The 24,181-nt window shown below is 31.0% G+C and overlaps 3 protein-coding genes across 3 annotated transcripts in view; 2 read left to right on the forward strand and 1 right to left on the reverse strand.

Annotated features, from left to right (window-relative positions):
* Positions 1–24,181, reverse strand: part of LOC113509870 (alkaline phosphatase-like) — a 144,945-nt gene that overhangs the window by 115,680 nt on the left and 5,084 nt on the right. The gene's annotated exons all lie outside the window — the stretch shown is intronic.
* On the forward strand, positions 4,864–5,544 carry LOC128201709 (uncharacterized). The gene has a single exon (XM_052899414.1). It carries the CDS (start codon positions 4,864–4,866, stop codon positions 5,515–5,517), a length of 654 nt encoding a protein of 217 aa, XP_052755374.1. The 3' UTR covers positions 5,518–5,544.
* Positions 11,263–17,918, forward strand: LOC128201710 (uncharacterized). The gene is made up of 2 exons (XM_052899415.1): positions 11,263–12,759; positions 17,754–17,918. Exons 1-2 carry the CDS (start codon positions 11,263–11,265, stop codon positions 17,916–17,918), a joined length of 1,662 nt encoding a protein of 553 aa, XP_052755375.1.

Consider the following 24,181-nt stretch of genomic DNA (forward strand, 5'->3'; position numbering starts at 1 on the left):
CAAATAAAGGTAACCTATGAGTTGTAAGTGGGGCATAAGGCTTCTAGTGCTAACGATTCACTACGTGTCCTGAATTGTATATTTCTAGAAAATCTACAAGAACTTTTATTTTTAATATATCTTGCTAATACAATAAAATTGTGAGTAGAAGATATCTGTACATGGGAATTATTTAACGAATGAGATCATGATTTTTTATATGAAAGAACGATAAACACTAATAAATATCAAGACAATAATTTTTAGTGCTTTTGTCTGTTTGTCTATCTGTCTGTCTATATTTTTGTTCCGGCATCACGCAAAAACTATTGCACTAAATTGTATATGGTGACCACAATTGTATTCTTGAAGGTCTGACTTAAAATCTAGTATACGTTTTACCTCGATACGTCATCTACACGATTCCTATTATATTCTTCGTAGGCGTTGATTTCTATATTTGAAATCAGCGCCTACAAAGTAGCGGGCGAAAAGCTAGCACAAAATAAAAAACTTTATCATTTTTATTGGCGAATTCAAAAAGGGATAAACTTTAATTTAATTATACGAAATACGAAAAGTATCGCATAATATGCGATATTTTTCTCAATCCTAAATCGAACCAATTTTTAACAGAAAAAGGTCATACTCCCATGTTACCTTATTAGTTTTGCGTTCACTGAAGTTGAAAGTTTTGTAGAAACAATCTGTTTCTTATTCTGTTTTATAAAAACTGTTTTCTACTCGTTTTTCAACTACATAACCGCAGAATCTATTGTAGCAATTATTATTATATTACTTAACAATTTTTGTACTAATTACTTAGAAATGTCATGGATATAGTATTATCTTTATCACAACTTTAGTTTCAGGTCAATAAAAGCAAAACTGATTCTAAGATTTACTTGTTGAATTAACACGAGTTTAGTATACTCTTCCAAGTGACCGGGTTTAGAAAGTGTATGTATCACGTAAAATGTAGGGGATCACCAACCATCTACCATTTCCCTCTGAGCAATAAATACGGAAGAACGATATATTACTCTGTAAGGGACTACACTACTACATCTTGTACACTTAAATACTGTTTAACATAATAAGAACTACGATACACAGTGGAGTTGATTGTAAATGCTATTCTCTTTAGCTGTACTTAAAATTTAAATAAATACTTTAGTGAAAATAAATTATAAAGTAAATTACAAATAACGAAAAACAAAATAATTCAGAATCAAAGATATTGTAAGTAAGTTCGTAATTTTGCTATAATACTAGATTCAATTTAACATTTTAGAGACGGCTACCTACACATTGATGTTTCAAAACTAAATATTATATACATTTATACAAAAACAGGCTGCAGAACAAAATAACGGTTTTTTTATACGGTACCTTTGTAATTTTAAACATATTGTTTGGGTAAAATACAAAATAGATATAGGAAAAAAATAAAGAGAAACTGTCTTGTCGGTTTCCGCAAAATTATCGTAATATTAATGCTAAATAGATGATATTATTCCTTTCTCTCCTGTGGATGGCGAAAAAAGCGACTAAGAGATTCAATAGTCGAGGAATGGACAGCGGCATCCCTCTTAAATTATCATCAAAGCCTAATTGCGGTTGGCAACCTGTCTGCCAAATGTGGCCACTACTGGTAAAATTCTCTGGACGATTAGCGGCTGATGATGATGATGATGAGATGAACTTTTAATATTTTTTGGTATTGTAGAGCAAATTCCTAGATGCGTTTAAAAAAATTTTTTCATAATAACAACGTGAATATTAAAAAGCTTTCGAAGAACGCTGATTTGTTTAGTTACATACTTGTTTTTCTTTTTGTTTTAAAGTCACATTTATTCAACATACAATTAACAAGTTGAACTCAAAATTAATAACAACGTTTTAATCGGTAGCCGATAATTTAACTTTCACTGCATAAATTCTAGTTTTAAAACCATTATTTAAAGACCACTATCACTAGATAAATTATTAAACTCTAGAAAGTAACCCATGGGAATGCTTAGATACCCTTACTTAATGAATGGTCTACGTGACATGAGATATCTCTGTACAGAGTTTGTTTAATAGTTCTGAAAATTTCGTTAAATTATAAATTACAAAGTTTAATAATTTAAAACTGTCTTAAAAACACAACCTATTATTAATGAAATAAATACACAAAAAAAAAATATTGACATTAATCAATTATCGTCAAATTAGTAAACTTCTCTTTTTTAAAGTTGTTTAAAAGGCCAACAACTACAATTTAAATCTAAATTTTCAATATTTACAGTGTCATAACAATCGACTCGACGTAATATAAATAAATAAATCTAATTAAAAATATATATATACTAATGAAAAAAAAAGGAGAACTTGAAATAGAATTCTGCACCGAGCCATTTGATCAACGTAATAAGTAGGCTAATATAGGGAATAACTTCATAGGTTTACTATGGATTGAACATCACAATAAGAAAGTCTATGAATCGCACCCTAATTGTTAAACGTACAATTCGTCCTTTAGTAATGCAGAGATTTTATATTTAAACTGAAATCGTTTTATAGGAACACATTTCAATCTACGATAAAGGCTAAGTCACAAATCGAATTCATGTCAATAGATACGGTAAGGTACTGAAGCATACATCTTCAAAGAGAATACCAAAGCACCAGAATGTGACGAGAGAAATTCAATCTTACTTGCATCCGTGAGTTGTAATAAAAAAGCTGTCTAATATATATATCTATCGGATTTAGAAGTCTCTTACTATAAAGTTCATCACTTTATAAATTTATTTTCTATGATACGAACATAGAGAAAATAAAACTGAATCGTAGAAAATATGGTACTTTTCGTTAACTTGTTTTTCAATACTTCTTTCTGTGCACTTTAAATGCAGAATAAATATTTCTGTACCTTTTTTTCTTTATATGATATTATCTACACGAAATCTTAATATATTTTGATCAAATTTTACGCTTACATTTATTTAAATTATTAAGGGTTACAGACTCAATATATTTCAATATAATTGTACAATATTATAATTCATAAAATTATCTATGTTATTCATGGGTATTCCTATAAACAGTTATCATAAATTATTAAACCATTAAGTAAATTTAAATTGAGAACATTTGATAGTACTAGGTATATTTACATACTCGTATAAAGAATATTTTGAATATACACTTATTATATTTTTGTCTGACTATAGCGTAAAGACCACTAACACGATTATGAAACCTTACACCTTTAGCTACATGAATTACGTATCTAATTGCTTTAATTTTCTAAACATTTTATAGCCTGTATATATTATAGCTTACAGAAAGGGACAAAGGGACAAAATTGCGGTTCAAAGTATACAATAAGGTCGTAACATAAACATCGAAAATGAAATATCGGGTGAAAACCCGACATTATTATTATTTGAAATGGCTATAAATACTTGAATGAAAATGACATAAATAACCTGTATTATATATTAACACGTTGATACAAATACTATTACAGAATGAAATAAAGAAAAAAAAAAGAAGAAGAATAGAAGTCCTACGTTAAGTAACGATGATTTACAGAGGTAAATCCCAATACCTGGAACATATCGGTACTGTAAAATCAATTTACAGAATTAATAACTGACATAGTTAAAGCAGAGAACAAAACAAATTAATACTCCGAGTTCTGGTAGAGTTTACGAGTAGATATGTTTTTCATAGTTCACTTTTGATTCAAAGATCATCATATCTACGGGACAGTACAGGCAGGAATAATCTATTTACTAATTATGTAAATTTTATACGAGCTCATTATTTGTTTAAAATTCTGTATTGTGCGTTTCATAATATAAAAAAATAACATTATTATTATTTAAAAAATTGTATAACTTTATTGACATATAAATATATTTATAATGATATAGACAAATAATAAAAATAGTAACTAGTACTCTATAATAAAAGTATTTTGTATCATAGATAATAATGCAATGAATACACGTAACAATACATTGAACTAGAAAAATAGAAAAGTAAATCCATGTTTTCTATAGAACAAATCGGATCTCCATATTATGCATACAAGTATGACTGTACCATTACAGACAAATCTGATTAAATTTGCAAATCTGAAAACATGCTTAGTTCTTACTGTCAGCGAGTGTACGTACATTGTGAAAGCAGCAGATTTCTTTTTTAAAAAATGATAAAGTATTCATTATTACGGGTTGTTATTATAACCTGTCTGCGTTATCAGTATACGTCGGCGAAACAGCAGTGAGTAATAATTAATGAGGATGAAAGCAGATGATCAGTTGGCCCATCGTGACAAATTCATCAGAAATTAAATACGATGGTTTTCAGGGAAGACCACGTGGAGGTCGGACTGACAGGGTATATTTTTAGCAACGAGGCCGCCTGTCCCCTTTACTAACAATACCTTGTCCTAGCAGAATTTATTAGAACCTCGGCGAATGTAGCGGCCAACTTCGGGCGTTCCGGTTTGGCGAATTTATGAGCGAACAAGCTCTAATGTTCTGGCTCAGATGCTATTTAAAACTGGATAAGCTAAGCACATTGTCTTAAAGTCATTTAAATGCTAATCTAAACCAGATGTTTTGATTATATATCAATTTCACTAACATTAATGTAAAAGTTTGTAAAAATATCTTAAACTACTGAATATATTTTAATAAACTTAGTCATAAAGATAGGTCATCATTAAAAGATCGTTATAAAAATTATATCAATAATACTAAATTTCAAAGAATCCTATATTATAATGATTTTAGGATGTTTGATAACAATCACACATAAACAATAGAACAAACTTATATCTCATATTATGGACTATTATAGTTTGAATCATTAAGCAAGGATATGGGTGTATTAATTAATCAAAATCAAGAGATTCAGAAGTCGATGGAGTTTATTTCCGGTCAATATGAGGAGTTATTGCTTAAAGTGGGTAATTTAGAGCATGAGAATGTTGAATATAGAAAGCGAGTAGCGAATCTGGAAGGAAAGTTGGAGGTGTTGGAAAGAAAAACTATCAGTTCTACTATAGAAATTAGAAATATACCTAAGCAAAATAATGAAAATAAACAAATATTAACAGATATAGTCAAAAATGTTGGCACGGCACTATCTTTGGACATGCCAATAATGGACCAGGAAGTAAGAGATATTTACCGATCTAAATCAGAGGCTATTGTCATTGATTTCACCAGCACTAATAGGAAAGAATCACTTCTGACTTCGTTCCGATATTACAATAAATCCTGTCGAACTAACAAGAAGCCGCAGTTAAATACTCAAAACATTAATCTTCCAGGTATGCCTAGGGCTGTATTTGTTTCAGAATTTTTGACTAACAAAGCCAGGCGACTTTACTATATTGCTAGAGAAAACGTGAAAAATAAGAAACTTTTGGCAGCATGGACATCATTTGGAAAAGTATATATAAAGAAGGAAGAGAACCAGAGACCTATTCGTGTTGAGAATGAAGTTGATATTAGTCAAATTATCTTGTGACTTGATGTTTCTCTTCAACAAGAATGGACTTTACGCATGCCTATTATTATTTTTTTATATTTTATTTTACTTTTCTATTCTATACTGTTTTTATAAATATATCGTAACAATAAATTTACAAATTATCTGGGATACACTTTATCATATCACAGAATCATACTTTATCACTCTTCTTGAAATAAATTATTTTTATTTTTTGTTATCACCTCCAAAACAGACATTACACGTACACAATATATACTTTAACTTCACGCATGTTTTTTCTCACTTTAATTCTGTTACTTCAATTATGTTAAATATGATGTGCCTTGCAAACCCATTTATTAAAATTCGATTTTCTAGATAACGAAGCTTTGAATCTGGGTCTAGATAGTTTTTCAATAGCCAAAGCTATTAGGTGATATCGCTGATATTAGAGCTCTCATACCTAATTGCAGACGTAAGTTAAAAATATTAACCCAAAACATAAGAAGTATTAACTGCAACATGACTAACTTTATGACTCTTCTTGTACGATCAAATATTGATTGGGATGTATTAATACTTACCGAGTGTTGGCTTCAGTCTGCATCTTATATTCCTGATTTGGATGAATACAATCACATTACAACAACGTCTCATAAAACTCAGAACGAAGGTTGTGACGGTTCGCCTATAGTACAATAGGTTTAATACCATAAGTACATAGAAAGAAACAGGGGTTCCTATGGGTGACCGCTGCGAAAACTGAGCTATTTAATATAAACAAACTTTAAAGTCAAGGTTCACAATAGCGTACAGAGAAGACGTTACCATATATGAAATATTGACACAGAAGGGAAACTTCTTTGATGTGTTTCCAAAGTGTAGTGGATGTCACAAGAAAATTAAATAAATTAAACAAAAATATATTATATTTTATATATAACCAAATTATAGTTTACCTTTTTATCATCAGGTGTAAAAAGGATGCATACAACACAGTTTAATAAGGTTTATGAGAGTCTTTAAAGTTTTATAAATTCGATAATCAATTTAATAGAAAATACCAAAATAAGTTAACATATAATTAAATTGAATTTGAAGAAAAGTTCAGTTCGAATAATAGGCTAAATCTGGTTATTGAAATATCTACCCTTCGGTGACATAATCTATGACGTTATTAGAAAAAAGAAGGAAAGAAAAAAAAAGGAGACGGCAGATCGGCGGGCGCGCGGGGGTCGCTTTTGAGGAATTGCGCAGAAAGAAAAAAAAGAAAAAATGGCGCAGGAGTCGTGTTTTAAGGAACTGCGCAATAAAATAAAAAAAATAACTAGGATATAGATCTAGGAGGGACTGGTTCGATGAAGGGGTTTGAGATCTTAGTGTATCACTATGGAGTAAGTGTGTGAAATTAATCAATAGAAGACTGGAGAATCCGGTGAGCTTGTTCCATTTATTACTACGTAGTTAGATTTTTGACTGTGATCACAGGCAAAGTCTATACTTAATATTTTTCTCAACAGCTATTAAAATACGTTATTAGTCGAGTCCATATACTTTTAGGTAATGCGTATATCGTTAAATGCAATCACATTTGAACAAAGTTTACATCAATATAATTTACGTACTTACGTTATTCTACTCATATACAAAATCCAATTATATGGTTGTTTGATAGAACTTCATCAATTTGATTCAATGTTCTAATTGTCCAGTTTTGGAAAATACTTATTAAATCAGCTATTAAACTATTATAATACTAACTAGATTCATATCTAGTTACTATAAATTATTATTTATTGAGGATAAATAGACTGAGGTGGCTGTGGTCTGGTCTCATTGCTGGGGAAACAGCCATTGATGAGACAGAGATGTTATTGAGTGGCGACTCTGTGTGTGCGAGTGCGGTGTGGGCTACCTCCATTGGTTGGAGTGACTGTTTTATGTGTATTGTGGGGGTCGGTGGATGCAGGAGTTTGGGGCCGTTCCTAGTGGCAGTCTATGGGGAATTGCCTGTGTTCAGTCGTGGATTGGTGATGGTTGAGACGATGATGATGATGATGGAATAGTTGTATTTATTACACTATTACAGTGTTGATTTGGAACACCTGCTCATGCTTAACGTCTCATGGTAAAGTGTTTTCATACCATTGCTCGGTCGACTGTACTAATGATTCTTTTGTATACTTTTAATTACCCATGATTACATGTGGGAATTTGTTTTACACCAGATGTACAGAGAAACAGCTTAGCTGTTGCAGGTGATTTTATGTGAATGTATTACTTTTAATACATTATTGTGTTAGTAGATAAATTCATGTAACGGTGGGATGTTTATGGTAAACAAGCCTGTATTGTTTAAGTAGATATTTTGTCTTGATTTATTATAAACTTTAATATTGATTTTATTGTAGTAAACAAGCTGATAATAACAATTCTGTGTGTATTACTGGTTTCTAATAATATTTAATTATGCTGATATTATAGGTGTGGATTTAATTCCTAGTGGTAATAAAATTATCAAAGGATTCTCTGACTATAATTACTATTAACTAGGTAACTGTACCTCATGTACAGTATAAAATTAGTACTAAATGACAAGTATGAGTTATATTATTTTACTCATATTTAGGAAGAAAGTTGTCATGGCGATAAGGTTTGTATGTGTGTTGTTTGTTCATGCTATATTGACTAGACAAGTTCAGACAGGGTTAAAATTAGTGAATCTTTATTGGATTTATATTTAATATACATATTTTGAATATTTATGGGAATAGAATGGAGATATACAAGTAGTAAAATATAATATTAGTATTTTATAAAATTCATTATCGAGTTAGTTGTATATGTTGGGCTGTATCCAAGGAGATATGAACCTATTAATATCAAGTTAGGACAATTACTTTAAATATTAATAAAGCAAACACTAACACTGATTATTCACTTCTTTAATAAATTTACATTAGAGGTTAGGAATCAAATAGATAGCATATTGGGAAATCTTCACCACACATGTATTTGAGGAATGTTCTTGATAATTAGTACTGTATGTATATATTATTGCAAGTACAATTGCAATAAGAATGTTAAACTTCTAATCTTCTGTTCATTCTTGAATTTGAAAGTAAGCTTGGCTACTGATATGAATATAAAACTGCAGTATTACTGGATACTATTAATTATTACTGGTGTAAACCTTGATTATTTATATCACTGATAATTTAGTTATATATTACGGTTGATATATGATGATTTTATATTTAATTATATTAAACAAATACAAATAAACAAACTTGCTAGTATTTGTTACGTTGACAGATGTGATAGATAATGAAAATTCAATTCGATACATCAATACGTCATTGAAGTGACAGACGTCAAACAAAAAAGGAGATTATACACGTTATGATTCTATATCTAAGTCTATAGAAAATTTATATAATTTTCTGTTATTTTATAATAACTGTAGGGGAAATATTGGAATTATTTATATGAGAAATTTCACTTAAATGATATGATAATTATTTAAAGACCTAATTTCTTAGGGATTTAATCATGATGATTTAAACACTAAAACACTTGTTTATCTGAGAAATCCTCTTAGTAAATAGGTTTACTAAGACACTAAAAGGAAGTAGATATAGTATAACTATAGTACAGCTACAATAATTGTATGGGACTTACTGTCCTTTCTATACAAATATATATTTAATCTATATCTTTCACATTATAATTATGCAATATATTGCCTCTACTACTACAACATACACAAATAGGACTTATTGTCCTTCCTATATACCTATATATAATAATTGACCTGGCACTTTAATGTGTAATTTATCAGTACTTATGACAACAACCAATTAGGACTTATAGTCCTCTCTATAAAGCTACATAATTATTTAATCTGATTATTTCACAATGTGATTAATCAAACCTCTACAAATATTACAAAAGATCTCTATTACTCTCAACACAATAATAGCTTGTTGGACTTAGTGTCCTCAAACTTATAGAAAACCTAACTGGTTATTTCACGAGACGTTGTTAACTTGTGATTAATCAGTGTCTTTTAAAGGACTTATAGTTCCTTTAGATATATCTCTCTGAATAAATAATTGGTTAATTCACAATGTGGTTAATCAACAATAATATTATATATAATTGACTGGACTTATAGTTCATTCAATAGCACTCATTACTTTTAGTAGCTCTCGACCTATGGGTTGGACTACTCGTTCTTAGGCTCTGGCCTAATCAACAGATGTAACTTGAACCTTGAGTATTCTTGGTATTAAGTAAATAATATTAAATTGACAATGCTATGTTATGATATAGCAATTATCAACATTATATGGCTTGGCCAATTCCAGGGTGTGGAAGGTATCCCCTATCACACAAATCTTCATCTCTATCGGACTGTCTTCACAGGTGATCTCTAATGTCACATTATAGGGCCGAAGGGTTATGTCCCATCAAAGTAGGTTCTGGTGTCTGGGTGATCTCGCTTCTTGGTCTGATCTCTTGTGGAGCCGAAGGGAAACCCCCATTGAGTAAGCTCGTAACAGGGTGACGCTGGGAAACAGTTTCGTACTGTTAGTGGGTGATCTCTATGTCGCCATATAGGACTGAAAGGGTCATCGCCCATGAGTAAGCTCTCGTGTCGGAGTGATCCTGGGATTTCAGTTCCGATCCTTTTGCCTCTGGCAAACATTAAATTATACTGGAAGCATCGTGGGGCTGGTGGAGCCACTGTAATGTTGAAGTAAATGTACTTATGTTTGGTTTGGAACTGAGAATACTCATGCCCTTATTACCATCAGAGTGCATTAATAAATAGTAATACCCTTCCCTACCTTTTAGGAGGAAGAGTTATAGATAGTTGGAAAGTCTTCCACTGGTCCGGGCGTGTGAGGGGCCCGACCGCTCCCCCATTTTTTTATTATTACAGTTATTCTGTAATTTACTATTAAATTAACATAACTTCCTTGTTACATGAATTATGAGTATAATTCATTAATTATTCTTAATCATTAAAGATTTATCAATCATCTTCATTATTTAACTCCTATCATATACCAATTAAAGAACCTTTTGGTTATTACACACACAATGGGTCCTACATTACTAGACGATCACACATTTATTTATCTGGCCAGATGATCAAGTGTTCTACTATAAGATCTGTTCAATATTAAGTGTTTATTGTAAGGGTTTATATGATTCATAGGATGTTTGGGGTGTATAAGACAATATAGGTATGGGGTTATATTGAGGGTGTTAGGCCATTCTTTAGGGTAAGTTTTCATTAGATTTTCATGGGTTTTCATTAGATTAAGCCTTCGTAGGTTTTTCATAGGCTTTGTAGGTTTTCAATGTGTAGCTTAGTTCAGAGGGTAGTTATTATAAGGGGTGCAAAGGGGGGGGGGACCATCACAAGGTGTAGTTATTTATTATAAAAAGAAATATAACGTCAGGATTGAGGAACCGGAGTTAAATGATGCTAATTGTTTATTAATAAAATTGTGTTCAGAAATCTGCATCATTGGTATATATCGCCCACCTAGCCAATATAATACAATTAATTTTATAAACTCAGTTGATCTAATATTGAGTAACCTAAATAATTTTAAAAATATCATTTTATGTGGCGATATAAATATTGACATAGCAGACTGTTCCTCGGATAAACGTTCTAATGATTATCTCAATCTGTTGGCTAGCCACTGTATGTTGCCTGCTCATAATTTACCTACACGTGGTCATGCATGTCTGGATCACATTATGATCAAAACAAAATTGGAACCTATTTGTACTGTAGCTGAAACTTCCATAACTGATCACGAAAGTGTAGGAATCTTTCTTGATATCAATAATAAAATAGATTATTCAAAACAGCCAAATAAAACCATTGATTTTGTTGGATTGGATCGAGCAGTGCAAGGTTTAAATTTCGATCCCATATTTAAATGCTCTGATGTTAATGTGGCAGCGGCACTCCTTAATTCCTGTTTAAATAGAGTTGTTGAGGAAAACACCAAAATTGTTACAGTTTCTAGAAGAAAAAAAATATACAAACCCTGGATAACCATTGGTCTATTGCGATGCATGAGAAATAGAGATAATTTACACAAAAAAGTAAGAAAAGACCCAGATAATGAAATACTTAAAACAATTTATAAAAGATACAGAAATTTCTGTAACTCTATTTTAAAAAAACAAAAAAGAAAATATGAAAGCCAGGAAATTGAAAATGCAAAACATAATAAAAGAAAACTGTGGGAAATTATTAGATCTGTGGGTGGATCTGCAAGAAATATTGACTATTCGCTTGGACTTATAAAACCTGACAATCCAAAAAAGAGTGTTGATGATGTTAATATTTTTTATGCAAACGTGGGGAAGCGATTAGCTGAAAAAATCGATTTGAATATATCTAACATCAGTCATAACTCTGGTTGTGCAGGACCGACAAAATCATTTGTTTTGCTCAATACTGATGAGAAAGAGATTGAACAACTTATCTTGGGCTTGAAAAATAATTGCTCAGCAGGAATAGATCAAATATCTGGTACAATCGTTAAGCGATATATGCATGCAATTATTCCTCCCTTAACTTATATTTGTAATCTCGCAATTGCTTCAGGTGTATTTCCTTTAGTTTTTAAAATTGCTCTTATTAAACCAGTACATAAGAGTGGTGATCGTGACTGTGTGGATAATTTCAGACCTATCTCAATTCTCCCTACCTTATCCAAAGTTCTGGAAAGGCTGTTGAATAAAAGACTAATCCATTTTCTGGAAAAAAACTTTCTCCTTTCTTCATCTCAGTTTGGATTTCGCTCTGGAAGGTCAACAGATGAAGCTGTACATGAACTAACTAATTCAGTTGTTACTAACCTTGATGAAGGAAAGAAATGTCTTACGATATTTCTTGACTTGGCCTGGGCATTTGATACCGTTTCTATTCCTTTACTTGTAGAGAAACTTGAAAGAATTGGTATACGAGGTCTTCCTTTGAAGCTTTTTAAGGATTATTTATCAAACAGGAAGCAACGGGTAAAGATTGATGAATGGATTAGTGATGAAATTGATATATGTTTTGGTGTTCCACAGGGGAGTATACTTGGGCCTACGCTATTTCTCGTATATATTAATGAATTGTGTGAAATCCAGCTTAAAAATGGTCGTATACTTACCTTTGCTGATGACACGGCTCTCTTCTTCAGCGGTGATGATTGGGAAAGTGTTTTCCAAAGTGCGCAACAAGGTTTTGATAAGGTATGTGCCTGGCTTCATAGTAATATTCTGACTCTCAATGTTACTAAAACTAAATATATAGCTTTTGGTTTCAGGAAAGACCTCTTACCTTCATTGTCTTTTACTATAGTTGCCCATTCCTGCCAGAACTCAAGCTCTGTCGTTTGCCAATGTCCGTCCCTTCAAAGAACAGCTACTATCAGGTACCTTGGTGTAGTTATAGATCAAACATTAAACTTCAGAGCTCATATTGATATCTTGGTATCTAAACTTCGCAAACTTATTTACATCTTTAAGAACTTAAGGCATGTGGCTAATCGCCGTGTGATTAAAATGGTATACTTTGCGTTATGCCAGTCTTTGATTCAATACTGTATTTCTTCTTGGGGAGGTGCTGCTAGGACTCATCTTCTGGAGGCCGAAAAAGCACAGAGATTGATATTAAAAGTTGCAGGTGCACTCCCATCTCGCTATTCTACTACAGAATTATATAAGAAATGGGACGTGCTAACAGTCAGGCAAACATTTATAATATCAACAATACTAAAAAAACATTCACAGATGTTGTTTGATCCAAATTTGAAGAGTCACAAACGTCGTAAAAATTCTGTTTGTTCTACTAAAGCATTTAAAAAATGCTTCTCAAAAAAGTTTTATTGTTTTCTAAGTAGTTACTTATATAATAAAATCAATGCTCAGTTGTCAATCTACCGACATCATAGGTATGCTTGTAAAAAGCTCATATCCAATTGGTTAAAATCACTTGACTATGATGCTACAGAGGCCTTACTTATCCCACAGATGTGAGAAAATAACTAACTACCTTAATTTTTAAATGAATGCGTACAAACACAAATACACACAGCGAGAGACACGCACAGACACACACACACACACGCGCGCGCGCGCGTACACACCCACGCACACACACGAACGCGCACATACACACACACACACACACAACTTCCAGATTAAATTATAATATCTCTTTCTATAAATTATATTTATTACATTGAATTTTTTATTGTATTACAAGTGCTTAGTAAGTAACCCTGCGGAGTGAGGCCCTGGTGACCTGTAATACAGGTATTCTTATACCTATCTCAGGCACCAGTCTCTCACAATTATATTTATAATTTGTTTAATATAAGCATTGTATTTCACTGTAATGAATTGTGAAGAGAAATAAATCTGTTTATTATTATTATTATTATACTATATGTACGTATGAATAAATGAAAACCCTTTATTTTATTCATTTACTCTAAAAACAGGGCCTTACATGTCTTTTTAAACAATAAATCTCTACTAATATCATCATCATCATTATATCACTCCTTAACTGTCCACTTCCGAACATAAACCTCCCCCTATTGCAGGCGGATTGGCAACCATAGTTAATCTTTGGATGTAGATAGATAAATGGAGATGTTTTAAGAGGGACGCTGCTGCCCGTCCTTCGCCCTCCCATAGTCGCCTCTTCGGACACTCACGGGAATGGAAAGGGTGGCCTATTCTATGTCGGTACCACACGGAACCACTAATATACTTGTAATATATATCTGAGAATTAGTTTTTTGTTTGTTGCTTCAAATTGTTTTAAAAGTTCGACCAAATTGCATGGACTGGATCGCGAGTAAAAACTGGTCGATAATATTAGAAAGTTATGTTTTTGTTTAACTGCAATAGTATCTGATATACTTCGAACAATTATTTTACATTCTAATATGATATCAAATTAATCAAAATGAATATACACTAGATAATTCTTAAAATTATTAGATGTATAGTATTATACAAAAATTACTTATTACTTGAAATAAGATAGTAAGGCGAAAACTGAAGATTCAGTCTAATTCAGTCTTGAGCGAGGAATGATAATTGAGATGAAATTAAGTCAATCCTCCTATCGTGATGTATTAAATAATTAACCACATAATTTCCAGGAGGGATCACTTAGAAGTCTATCTGAAGGATGTATTGCTTGCAATGGGCCCATCAATCCCTGTTATTAACTATGCCCTCCCCCTACTCAACGCGGAGTAGGTCAAGTACGTAGATAGTAGATACTTATATCAATAATGTATGGAACAGCAGATCTATTAAACATTATTAGCTTGGTCACCAAACAGTTGAGGCATATTTAATGTAATAGCGGTCTTAATTTACAAAGTGAGGTTCTCAGAAATCTATAGTTAAATGTAAATGGCAAATTGGTTGGATCAGACCGTTGAATTGGATAATGAACGTTTTCAGGAAATCCAAGAATATGATTTCTTAAATATAATATAGTTGTTACTCCTTACTACATATGCAGATAAATTTATATAAATGGATAAATAGAAATATGTATGTAATTTGTATATGTACCCATATGCAGGCCCTTCTTAAATAACGTCATAAAGAAGGCTCTACGAGTATATCTTTATTAATTTCAAACCAATTTTGAGCTTGTTGAAATGAGTTTACCTTATATATTTTATCATGATTGGAGTATCTTATATTTTTTTAAACAAAATCTAAAGTTATCAATCAATAATTACATTACATAAGTAGAAGGAAGAGTTAAAAATCATCTATTTAAAGTCAACCTACATGAGGAGCAGGGAATAGTCACACAATTTGGAGTACATGACAATAAACAGTGTGATTAATGAACATTACTTTCTCAGTATCCGATTACTAGGTGTATCCCACGATTTTACATGCGTGAATCTATCTATCCATGTATCCATTATTACAAACATTTTCATATTTGTAACATATAATAAAATTAATATATTAATGTATTAACTACTTAAAAATCTACTCAAGTACTTTTATAAGTAAAATTTTTTTAATTACAATAATTCATCATATTATTTTATCAAGTCAAAATCGTTTAAGATTTCTAATAGACAACTCAAATTCAAATTTAAAATTAAACCTCTTATAACTAGTAAGTACGTAATATTCTAGATATTTTGCATAGTACAAAGGAAGCATTAGCTAAGGTGTGGCATAAGCGAAAGCTTCTAACTAGTATGTAATAATACATTTAATATTACCAAGTTAGTCTTTGAGCCCCTTTCCATTTAAATATGCGCATCTCTTCTCTACCATCACAAAGTATTAAATATGCTTCGTTTGACACTATACACTAGTAGATATATTATTTCTTATTCCTTTTACATTCTACTCCTAACCCTACTTGATCCTAGACAAATATCCCACATATATACGAAACCAAAACAAATTGTATTTGTACATTTTTCACTTGGCTGTAAAAGTATTGTAAATAGGTATTTGTTTCTTTTCTACATTTCACTTAGCAATAGAATAAATTGACTGTTGACTTATTAAATCGAAAATATTGGAATGTAAAACTGAATATTTGCAGGTTTAATATTGTACAAATTTTATTGCCGACAGAAATTTAATACATTATTTTATATAATAGATATTACGTTTTACACAAAGGCAAGTTATACCTAATCTGCAAAATACCTCCGATTACCCCATCGGGAATTATAGTCGTGAACATTATTATTATACTATAATATACTCATATACCTATAAACTACCAGATTTTTCATAATGTAGATTAACATAAAAATAAAATAAAAGCTACAAATAAATGTATTACTCTAACAGTTAATGTTGGTCCATCTTCGCTTCTAAATGAAACATAAGTATTCTGTATATTCTGTCGCAGTTGTAGAGATATTTGACATTCAAAATGTCTTACGACTGTGTATTTTTCGTACTTTATCCGGAGAATTTTATCGCCCATTCCGAAATCCGTCTGCACATACGGTCATTATTCAAGATCTAGTGTGATAAGTTGAGCCCAATGGAGCTGTATTCTCAAGACGTTTTTATTTGAAACAATTTATTTTCCATCTTTTTTATAATACTATCCGCCGTTTCCGGCGCTTTGTCCGCTTAAATTTGAATCTTTCTCATTGAATTATCTCATGAAAACGCATTTTGCATAACAATTTTCATTTTAATCGTCATTTGAATCCCTAATAAACAAAGTTTCTGTGTACTTTTTGTTTGAGCCAGTTTCTATACTTTCCCGTGGGTATAAAACGTTTTCCTGAAATAAATAGTGTTTTATGTGATAAAAATTAAAATATTAAATACAAAATATTAAAAAAGAAATGCTCTAGTAACTTTTTAGTTTTATTGTTATAATAAATTTGCTGTATTCTGTTCTTTATTAATTGATTTTTATCTGATAACTTTAGCATCATAGTCATTTGATTTTTTTAACAACATTGTATGTAATTATTGTTAATTTTGAAATAGGTGTATAACAAAATAATTTACTGAGTATCATTTTAGTCAACTTGGGACAAAATGTCCTACTATCATAAGTCAAATAAATGTCAAGCAACATAAAAACACGAATTCTACTCGCGCTTGATGATTTCTTTTTCAGTATTTTATTAAATTTAATATTTAATGTGTATATTATAATATACGAGTTTCCAATAACAGATTTCGTGAAGCATAAATCCCAGGCAACCCAACCGTTATTTAACTTCCAACTATATTGCTTGCGAAACACCACCAACTTTTGAAATTATATTAAATGAACTCTAGTACTCAGTAATAAGGTTTAGTTGGAATGAAACAAGTTATTTAGTCGTTTTTAACATGCACTTTCATAAATCCGGGTCCTGACCACTAGTATCACGGGCATGCATATAACAACTTGCGTAAATTGCTTCCTGACAATTTGACGTATAAAGTTGTGAAGATGAGATATGGTTGATTCTGTTTTCAAATACGAATGCCTGAACAAAAGTACTGTTGGCACGCTGCCTAAGTGTTTAACTGCCGATTGCTTCGTATCCACAGATGGCTATGCAAATTGGATTCCATACACCTGAGAATTAAATGTGGCTTTCAATCGGGTCGGTTCAATACCATTGCTAACATGTTTCATTTGTATTATTTATAACAAATTAATACCATGCTTACATCCTTTTATCCAATTAAAAAAATAAATATCTGTGGCATCTTAGCTTGATGGAATGAAGAAATGTAGGTGTGCTATTGATTTGCAAATGGAAGTAAAGGATTTTAGTTTAGGACCTATGTCGGAACTTGTTAATGTTCCATATTTATTATATGTAGATATTTTGCTACTCCGGGCACGAGAATATTTGAATATTTTCCGCTTGCAATGAACTTTGGCCCTATTGTTATATTATTTGCCGTTGCCAATTGCACACCTGCAATATCTTTAGTGTTACGAGTGATCATACGCAACGATAGCCACTCACCATCAGGTGAGCCGCAAGCTAGTTTGCCCCCTTTGTTATTAAAAATAATCATGTATCAGCTGTTATCTATTATTTGGCCCTATACATGCCTGTAATTATAAATTATAGTTGTTTACCAATTTATTGCTGAGTTATATAAATCACACAACAAATTTGATGGCACAAAATTTAATCCCATTTTACTTAATTTAACAACAATCCAACAATTTACTATCAGTAAACTATTACCGTAGCCTATGGATGCTTGCAGCACCAGCCTTGTCACGTACGTGTTTTAGGTACTAGAAAAACTTCGATAAGTCCATTTTAAAGAATCCTGTACATATCACAAGGGAAAACCTCGGTAAACCTTATCCTATATCCTGTATATTCATATGGATTTCAAACCAAAACAAATTAAATAGAAAACTTTCAAATACAATAACTATTAAGGAAATAAAATGGAGATGTCCTGTGAATGTGACAAAATAACAGTCAAGAACTATTGTTTCCCTGAGGAAAAATGTGAAGATGTCTATCTATCAATATGGACATAGGATGTGGAAACAGTAATGACCTACTTAAAACGGTAGCCTCACGCTTGCATTCCCAATGCGATGCGAGCGTCCTGACTACTTCCGACCCTTCCGCCACAATTTATTTGTTATGTGTCCGTTTTTGTTGTTCACAATAATAATAAATAAACATGAATAGGGCCTCCAATACGACCCACAGTCAGTTTCTGTTACAGCTCTCTATAGACCTTACCACTAAAATTTCATGAATGTACCCGGCGTAAATAATAATGCACTGGCCTGGAAAATTTCGCGATTTCAATTCATATAATATAAACTTCTGCTCTAGGTTTAGTAAAATATTCACTATTAGACTAATTTAAATCTATATTTAAGCCACCCCCTAAAGTAGATAATATAAGGATTCGTTAATTTTGTGATTTGTCTTAGAAATTTGTAATATTACGTTGGAGCTTAATATTAACGAAAGTATTTTTGCTCAAAAATAATTAGGGAATTTGGTAAAACTTTTAAATTATATTGAACTATATGTAATACTATATTTCCATTTTTGAAGATAAGACACAATGATCTTTTTATCTTACTAAATTAATGAAATGATAACTATACAATATGGGTTATAATGAATGAATAAATGAAAACTCTTTTAAACAAAGGAACAATTTCCTTCAATAGGTGTATCTTTAAAACTGGTAGGTATGTGTTATATCGTAATACTCCATCTAGAAGTGCTCTGTTTCATTGGTCCTACTTTTGAAATCTACTTGTCTGAAATAGCGGCCAAAAAGCTACACTTAATTGTAAAACCGCCAGTTTTGTTTTTTTAACTCTTACATTATCCTCTCCACGAGTATTTTGTTTGTCAATATAGAATCTATATTTTTTTTGCTAGAACTTATACAAATATAGAATCTATTGGACTCTCTATCATTCATTTTATATACAATGATGTCTACTTTTTGATAATGTTATATTATTTATACAGGGATAGACGTTGTGCTGTAAAAATCCATAATAACCAGATACTTACTCAGTCTAACACAACAATATACAACAAAAATAAATGCCTCACATAAAAGAGTTGATAGCATCCAGAATATAGCTCCATATTCCACACCTATCTGGCATCATTTCCTCTTCTGTCAATTTTATGAGGGAATAAAGTTTCATACTATATGTGACTTAATAACAAACTTTTTTGAAGAACACTTCGTAAAAGATTTAAAGTTACATTTTCATTATAAAAGTCCACTATAAAAGTTGCAAACTTCGTGTAACGGAACCGCGTTGATTTTGAACAGTTTGTTTAGGAACTGGGGTCCCAGAGGCGATAAAAAGTTTCACGGATAAAAGGCCAAATTGCTTTTGCTGGATATCTTCTAATTTCAAAGACGTTTGCTTTGAGTTCTGCGGTAAATAGAAGCTGATATTTCAAAGATTCAGCACACAAAAATTTATTTATTTTAGGAATCAAAATTTATTCAGCAGTCAATCGACACTTTATTAAAAATATTAATTAGCAAAAATTTTAACATTGTATTTCCAAAAGTTCTTTACGTTATATGACGACAAACGGCCGGTTTTTGCCGCATAATTAAAATTAATGTCAACTTCAGAGAAACCATGTTCTGAATTTTGACGCAAAAAAGGGTTTGTTTCTCAATTTATTGAATTTTATAACTTTATGGGATGGGCTATATACTTTCAAATATACTTACCGATATATTACTTTACCTATTAGGAAATATGTAATTAACAAACAATAAAATTATAGGTCTGTTGCAGCAATAAACACAATGAATAATAAAAGAAGTATTTACGACACTACAAAAAAAGTATGTGTTTACTTTGCCTTCTTGTACAAAATTATAAAATTTTCCCAGTTCGCTATTGTTATTCATCTACGTATTGTAATTTTTGGTTTGTTTACTTCACTTTACAAATGCTTTCATTATGTGGCCTATAAATCAGTTTTACATTAACTCACAACAGAGCTTGTAACATTTAGTAATACGAGTTGTATTATATGGTTTCCTTAATTACGATGATTTATCAGTTTGGTTGATATCAGTAGTTTAAAACCTCACGTGTTCATAAAATAAAAAAAAAACTTTCCTCCTAGACAGTACTGATTACCATTCCAAATTAACAGCCCTTTTATTCTAATTCAAGCGAACAAGCCCGCATTTATAAAATATTTTTTTTAATTACCGCGTAAACTCATACCATACCATACCTTCCTCATCATTATCATCATATTAGCTTTTAACTGTCCACTGCTGAATATAAGCCTCCCCCTAGGGGGGATTTGCCAGTAGTTGCCACGCTTGGTAAGCAGATTGGCAACCGCAGTAGGGCTTTGCAAAAGTTTTAAGAGGGACACTGCTGCCCATCCCGCGATCCTAAGTTCCCTTAATAATAATAGTTAATATACCATAAGTTCCCAAAATTACCATGTACTCGTATACTTATACATGGTAATTAAAAAAAATCGAATATTTAAACTATGTGATATAGGCATATATATTATGAGACAAAATAACAAAATTTAGAAAGAAAACCAATAGAGTCAGACCTGCGCCAAATTACAAAACCTTCCTAAATTGGGTCGACCTAGAATTGTTTCCGGGACTTTATTTACGGAAAGCAATGTCTAGCCAATACGGTGCGGTAGTCGTTAATAAATTATGTAATTATAATATACCTTGCACTATATAGCATAATACCGATATCATTAGTATGATTTTAAGGCAGTGTTCTACTTGTTTAACTATAGATTTAAAAAACTTCGTTTAATATTTTCGAGGTTCATGCGTGTATGAGAGCTTTTTTTTTTTTTCACTAAAACTAAACATCTAAATAGATTCTAATGTATTCTAACATATTGCTAGGATCCTTATAATTCCTTTTTTGGCAGAACAATTATGTTTAATTAATTTGGAGAACAAAATGTACTTATTCGCAGAGAAACATAGGTAACAAAAGTTGTTGAACTAATGTAGAAGACTTAAGTGTGTTTGTCACTTTTCGATCCATAAATCGTTGTAGAAATTATAATCTAAAGCAAGAATATTCAATTTCACTGTTGCATTACTCTTGTAACAGAATGCTTATGATTTCTATATCGATACCATATTGTATACGAAACTATAAAGAATTCAATATATTAATGTATTTCTTAAAAAAAAAATATTCCCTTAGCTCCAGTTATCATAATAGGTTTATATTTGTTATTCCAACTCGAGGCTGGAATAACAAATACAAACCTTTTATGATAGCGTTTAAAAATATATAATATGATACTGAAATACTTCATATTGTAAGTTCATAATGTAATATAATTGATGATGACCTATATAAAAATATTATGTATTTCAAATACACATGATAATAAATAAATTATCATTTTCTTGAGGTACCAATAATATTTTCGTAATGCTTTAGTTAGTAATAGAATAATATCTGTATGTCAATCATAAAGCGAAACATATACATCTATGTAATTCATAATTCACAATCCAAATTAATAAGGAATTTTTATCGATATTTGTTAATAAAATTTCATTAAAACATATTTTTTATATAAAAAGAAATGAAAAAATCTGGTGGCCCGCCTGATTCAAGTGATAATTTAATGAAATAATGATTTATTTAAATCGCCATGTACCTATAGGTATTCTTTTGTCCTTACTAATATTATACAAAGAAGTTACTTAGCTTATTCGGTTGTTTATTTCCTTTTAATACTTTAACATTTTAGCCACTTATAAAATTTGGCATACACTTTGTATTTGGTATATAAAGGAGAAAGGTCAATTTTTATGATGGTCGCGCCAACGAAATCTCGAGTACAAATAATATGTTAATGCAAGGGTAGATCAGGATTTTTCAAAGTATGGGTCGCAACCCCCTAGGGGTCCCCAAACCCCTAGAGGTGGTCGCACAAGGTCGCGAAACCGTAAAAAAATAATAGTTACGCAACGTATTGGATGTCTACTTTAGGTATTCCATTACGTATTATTTATTTTATTGTGTTTAACCGATGCCTAAATATGAAAAGAAATAAAAATATATGATATTCGTAATATAATAAAATACATACATGTTAGGAACCGCGGAAGTTACGGGGTCGCAACATATTCTTACATACTAAAGTGGATCGCGCCAAGAAAAGTTTCAAAAACATTGACTTAAATAATATAGGCTAGGCTATATATTGTAAATAACGGGTCTAAAATTTCTTGTTCCAAACCCAATCATCCGTTATGGAAAACCTAATATATTATTCAATAAAATTATTTATCCTACACTTTAGAACTTTTTCCATTTCAAAGTAACTATACTTATTGTGTCCTTTTTCTACCCACATCTGTCTTCATGTACTTATTCTTAGAAGGATTCTCACTAGAGTATACCGTCTTCAACAACTAGATCTAAGTTTAAGCGAAGAATCCACCTTAAAAATGTGTACATATAAAACATGTTACATTAACCGTTAATACCATTACCTCCTGACATTTTTTACAATAGTTGTATTCCCTACTTTTCTTTTTTTCTATATTAAACCGAAAAATAATGATATAATATTGATGTTCCCACAATTAATAGAAGAGTACAAGTATTTGATTAAATTTGAAACATTGTCTTTGACGTCATAAAAAGCTAGTATTTTCAGCAATATGTCATGTTCTACACAACAAAAGCCTTAGAGAGATTACATAAAACGCCAATCGTATCATTTGATTTTTCTAGGCAGCAAAAATGTGCCTTAATAACTCCGCATCTGCATCCAAAGTAGATCGCCCATTAGAAAAACCAAATTGACTACCATGAATTAATTCGTTTAAATTAAAATAATTAACTAGCTGGTTCAATATGATATTTTCAAATACTTTACTCAGTGCGGGAAAAATGGAAATGGGTCTATAGTTTACCGGATCAATTTTTAAATGTTCTTGTAGGCATTATTCTATTATAACTTTGTGATCACTATTTAACGTTTTCGCTTTATTGGCTTGTTTATAGTTCGTTTATAAATAACACGTTCTGCTATTACAGGTTTATGATAGATTTATAGATCATCTATATCTGATGTCGCTATCAAATAGTTATTGCAGATTTATGGTATATTTATGAATACAGATTTTTATAATCACATTATTTCCTTATTGTAGAGGGCTTATAGTGTTGCTATTTTTTTATTAATAAGACTAAATAACTGACTGGTCAATAAAGAAACGTAATTGTTTATGCATGCATGCGAGATTCTTTATTCTACCATAAATTTTAAATACTTGAACAAATCTAGATGTAGGTGTCATTATAATCTTTATTCTTTGATTTTTTTTACTGGGCAGGTGTTTTGTTGCTTCGCAAATTATAAAATACATTGCCACTTAATATATGAAAAAAAAAAATATTGCAAATTCCTGGTTATTAAGTAATTTTGAAATACAATAAGTCTTAAAATCTTATTTAAACTTTATAGTATAAGTACTCAATGCTGAAGAGTATGAACATCAAACACTATTAAGCGATTATAACCAAGATGGATAGTACTGCATAATAGTTGCCTGTTTCAATTTACTGCTACTAAGATAATGGTTACATGGAAATACATGGTTCATAAATCTTATCATCTTTGATTATATT

Source organism: Galleria mellonella, unplaced genomic scaffold (assembly GCF_026898425.1).
Source record: "Galleria mellonella isolate WM207_F2 unplaced genomic scaffold, CSIRO_AGI_GalMel_v1 utg57, whole genome shotgun sequence".
Lineage (NCBI taxonomy): Eukaryota > Metazoa > Arthropoda > Insecta > Lepidoptera > Pyralidae > Galleria > Galleria mellonella.